At 38.7% G+C, this 4,020-nt stretch overlaps 1 protein-coding gene across 1 annotated transcript in view; it reads right to left on the reverse strand.

The window, feature by feature from the left end:
- KIF1BP (KIF1 binding protein) overlaps window positions 1–4,020 on the reverse strand; it is a 64,034-nt gene that overhangs the window by 31,933 nt on the left and 28,081 nt on the right. Inside the window, exon 2 of the mRNA XM_012658485.1 lies at window positions 805–903. Coding sequence (XP_012513939.1) covers window positions 805–903 — 99 coding nt within the window. The remainder of the gene's footprint in view (window positions 1–804; window positions 904–4,020) is intronic.

The raw sequence follows: 4,020 nt of genomic DNA on the forward strand, positions 1-4,020 counted from the left end.
AAAAAAAAAAAAAAAAAATCACTGAAAAACCATTGCCCTGAAACAGTCGTCCTCAAAGTACAGAACAGTACTTAGACCCGCAGCATGAGCATTATTCAAGACCTTGTTAAAAAAGCAAATTCCTAGGCCCCACCCTAGAACTCCTAATCAGAGTTAGAAGCCCAGTCTGCTGTGCTTTAATAAGCTCTCCAGGTGATTCTGATGCATGTTAAAGTTTGAGAACCATTGCCCCAAAAATTTCAGATATTTTGCTCAAGCAGTTCATTTGCTTTCCTTTAAGCAATGTTTCTTCATTGGAAACCAAATAGATTTTTTAGGTTATAAATACAAAAATATGCAAATAGTATTTTAGGATAACATTAGAATATTTCCCTTTTTTAAAATTTCTTTTATTTTTAGTGAAAGGGTCTTGCTCTGTCATCCAGGCTGGAGTACAGTGGTGCCATCATTGCTCACTGCAGCCTCAAGCTCCTGGGCTCAAGGGATCCTCCTGCCTCAGCCTCCCAAGTAGTTGGGATTACAAGCTTGTAAGCCACCGTGCACGGCTAATGTTTCCTTTATAACTGTATTTAGACTAAGGTTGCCATTATACCTTTAAAATTTTGTAATTTTAAAATTATTTTTAAAACCCCAAAGTGTTTAATGTACAGTAATTTCAGCTATTAGATGACTTCCCAGACAGCTTTACAGAGAAGTTCCTGGGAACATTAAAGAGTCACACCAATATTATGAATGAGGAATTCTTACTATCAATTCTTGACTAGTTTCAATCAAAACTTAAAATTTATCTGACATGTAACATACCTCTTTCATATACTGATTATATAGTGCTTCTGATGACTCTAGGTAAGCCTGTGCAGTTTCAATTTCTTCTCTTTCAGACCACAAGATACCCAGATTATTCTGGAAAAAAAAGAGAAACAAACTATGATTATATAAAACTTCCAACTAAAGTCATTTTCATAGTGTTAAAGTCAATATTTACCTATCAAATAGTACTGGAGTTTAATTACCAGTGAATTAATTATTCATAATAATATCGACCTTATGCAGTATGGTAGGTAGCTGCTATTATTAGATGGACCCCCAATGATCCCTGCTTTCTAGTATTCATACTCTTGTGTAATCTCTTCCCCTTGAGCATGGGCTGGGATTTAGTGACTTGCTTCTAATGACTAGATTATGGCAGAAATTATGGAAAGTCACTTCCAAGATTAGGTTACAAAACACTGTGGTTTCCATTTTGAGTAGTCTCTTGCTTTCTCTCTTGGAGGGAAGACAACTGCCATGAGCCACACTATGAGAAGCAAAGGAAATGAGAGAGGTCAACAGTCTGAGGCCCTCAGATAAAAAGCCTCTGAGGAACTGAATCCTGCCGACAACCATGTGAGTGAGTTGGAAGTGGATCCTTCCCAGTCTCAGCTAGACCTGAGACTACAGCTCTAGCAAGTCAACAAGATGCATGAGTAACTTTGAGCTAGAGGCAATCAGCTAAGCCATGCTGAGATTCCTGAGATAATAGACAAGGACAGACCAGAAGCATACAATGCTTTCAAAATACTATCATCTCCTCCAGAGACCTTTAAAAAAAAAAAAAAGAAATATTCTCAATATTCACTGTTTGGTTCAAGCCTAAAAAATAAGGAATGAACTCACATTCCAGAACAGGCTATTCAAATTATATGGTATGGAAATTCTGAACATACTATATGCCTTTTCTCATCAGTTAAGTCATATTCCTGTTTACCATTTCAAACAATAAAATATGTGTATTTTCTATAGAGTTCTTAAAATTATAGTTTTATAATCACATCCAATCAAAAAGTCATTGATTCTTCTTTCTCAGTGTCTTTTCTTGTCCTGATCTCTTCCTTTTGATTCCCATTACACCACCTTCTTTCTGTTACCATGAAGGCTAAGGTGAAGCTGACTGAATTCAGGGTTATATACTAAATACTTTAAAACCAGGTCAGTTTGTCCCTGCTACACGTCTCTCTTACCAGGCTCTGCAGGGCAAATCAGGCCTGTTGAGATGGTCAGAACTGAAAACTGGAGGCCTAGCTCCCCTTTAGGCACCGGCTTAGCCTGCCTTCCATTTGCTGGGATAGTACTTCAGGTACAAGGATACGTCTTAGCCTGGGCTTCTACTGTATTTTGCTCACTTCCCTAGGGAAGGGAACAGGATAAGGAAAGAGTCTTTAATGCAGAGATTCTTAACCTCAAGTCTATGGACCCCCACAGAATCCATGAAGAGAATTGAGAGTCCATGAATTTGGATGGGGAAAAAAATACAAATTTATTGTCACTAATCTCCTACTAAAATTTAGCATTTCTTTTGATAATGAACATAGAAAACAAACTGCAGCAATATTACAGTGCCTGAGACTTTGTGACCAAGAGAAATGAAAAAAATCTTTATATTATGCTAGTTTGCAAATAAAACATCATTTATGCTCATCATTAGTTCAGAATTATTGAAGATATTAGACACATTATTGATATTGTTAATGTGTTAATAAGCATGTAACTATAACACATTTTGTTTTAAAAATATTTTGATAACTGTACTTCTATATTATTTTTTGTAACCTTATATATATTGTATGCATTTAAAATCATTATTCTGTTTTATGAAATATCAGCTTCACTAGACCACCAAAGGGGCATGTGGAACAAAAAAGGTTTAGAAACTCTACAGTTTAAAAAGTGATTTGACCATTCCACTGGAACATAGCTCTTTGATACATCCATTCTATAATTTTTTTTTAAAAAATGACTTGATCAGTCCTCAGTATCCAGAACTGTAGGTCATAATATACTGAGATTGGTAGTTCTCTCCTCTATGTCACATATGAGGTCCTTTCCAGGACCTTCACAAGTAATAGAGGCTTAAAGGGCTCTGTCTTCCTACTAACCTACTGATTGTCATTTTCTGATCATAGAAATGGACCTACAAGTCACCTTTTCCTTATTCTCTAGTTCAACTTATTTTTCTTTTGATAACAGATAGTCCATGAGAAACTCCATCTGGCTGTGACACCAATAAGCCCTACCCCAGCACGCTGCACCTAATCTAGACAGTCTAGAGACTCTCCTAGTACCAGTAATTACTATTTTGGGATGGGAATGTGTTTGGTGTTTGTCCTGCTAAGATCCAGGGTAGGCTGTGCCACAGAAGGCAACAACTTAGGTGTGTGATAAATCTTAAACCAAAAGAGAACCTAAACTATGTCCAGAAATAAGATTCTTCTTCTGGACCATAACCTATTAAGGTCCTGAAGGTTAGGACCATGTAAGGAAGCGGTCCACAACATTTTTGGCACCAGGGACCAGTTTCATGGAAGACAATTATTCCACAGACAGAGTGGGGGTAGGGGATGGTTTCAGAATGATTCAAGCACATTACATTTATTGTGCAGTCAAACCTCTCTGCTAATGATAATCTGTATTTGCAGCTGCTCCCCAGCACTAGCATCACTGCCTCAGCTCTACTTCAGATCATCAGGCATTAGATTCCCATAAGGAGCGTGCAACCTAGACCCCTTGCACATGCAGTTTATAGCAGGGTTTGTACTCCTATGAGACTCTAATGCCCCCGCTGATTTAACATGGGGCAGAGCTTAAACAGTGATGTGAGCCATGGGGAGCTGCTGTAAACACAGATGAAGATTCGCTCACCCGCCCCTCACCTCCTGCTGTGCGGCCCGGTTCCTAACAGGCCACAGAATGGTACCATCTGGGGTCGGGAGTTGGGAACAGCAGATGTAAGGGATCCAGAATGGCTTTTTTCTTTCTTTTTTTTTTTTCTTTGAGACAGGGTATCTCTCTCTCTCTTGTCAACTGGGCTAGACTGCAGCAGCGCAATCATAGCTCACTGCAACATCAAACTCAGGAGCTCACGCAATCCTCCTTGGGCTCAGCCTCTTGAGTAGCTGGGACTACAGGCATGCACCACTGCACCCAGATAATTTTTTGATTTTTTGTAGAGATGAGGTCTCATTATTGCCCAGGCTGGTCCCA

This window comes from Propithecus coquereli, unplaced genomic scaffold, assembly GCF_000956105.1.
Source record: "Propithecus coquereli isolate 6110/MARCELLA unplaced genomic scaffold, Pcoq_1.0 Scaffold117, whole genome shotgun sequence".
Taxonomy (NCBI): domain Eukaryota; kingdom Metazoa; phylum Chordata; class Mammalia; order Primates; family Indriidae; genus Propithecus; species Propithecus coquereli.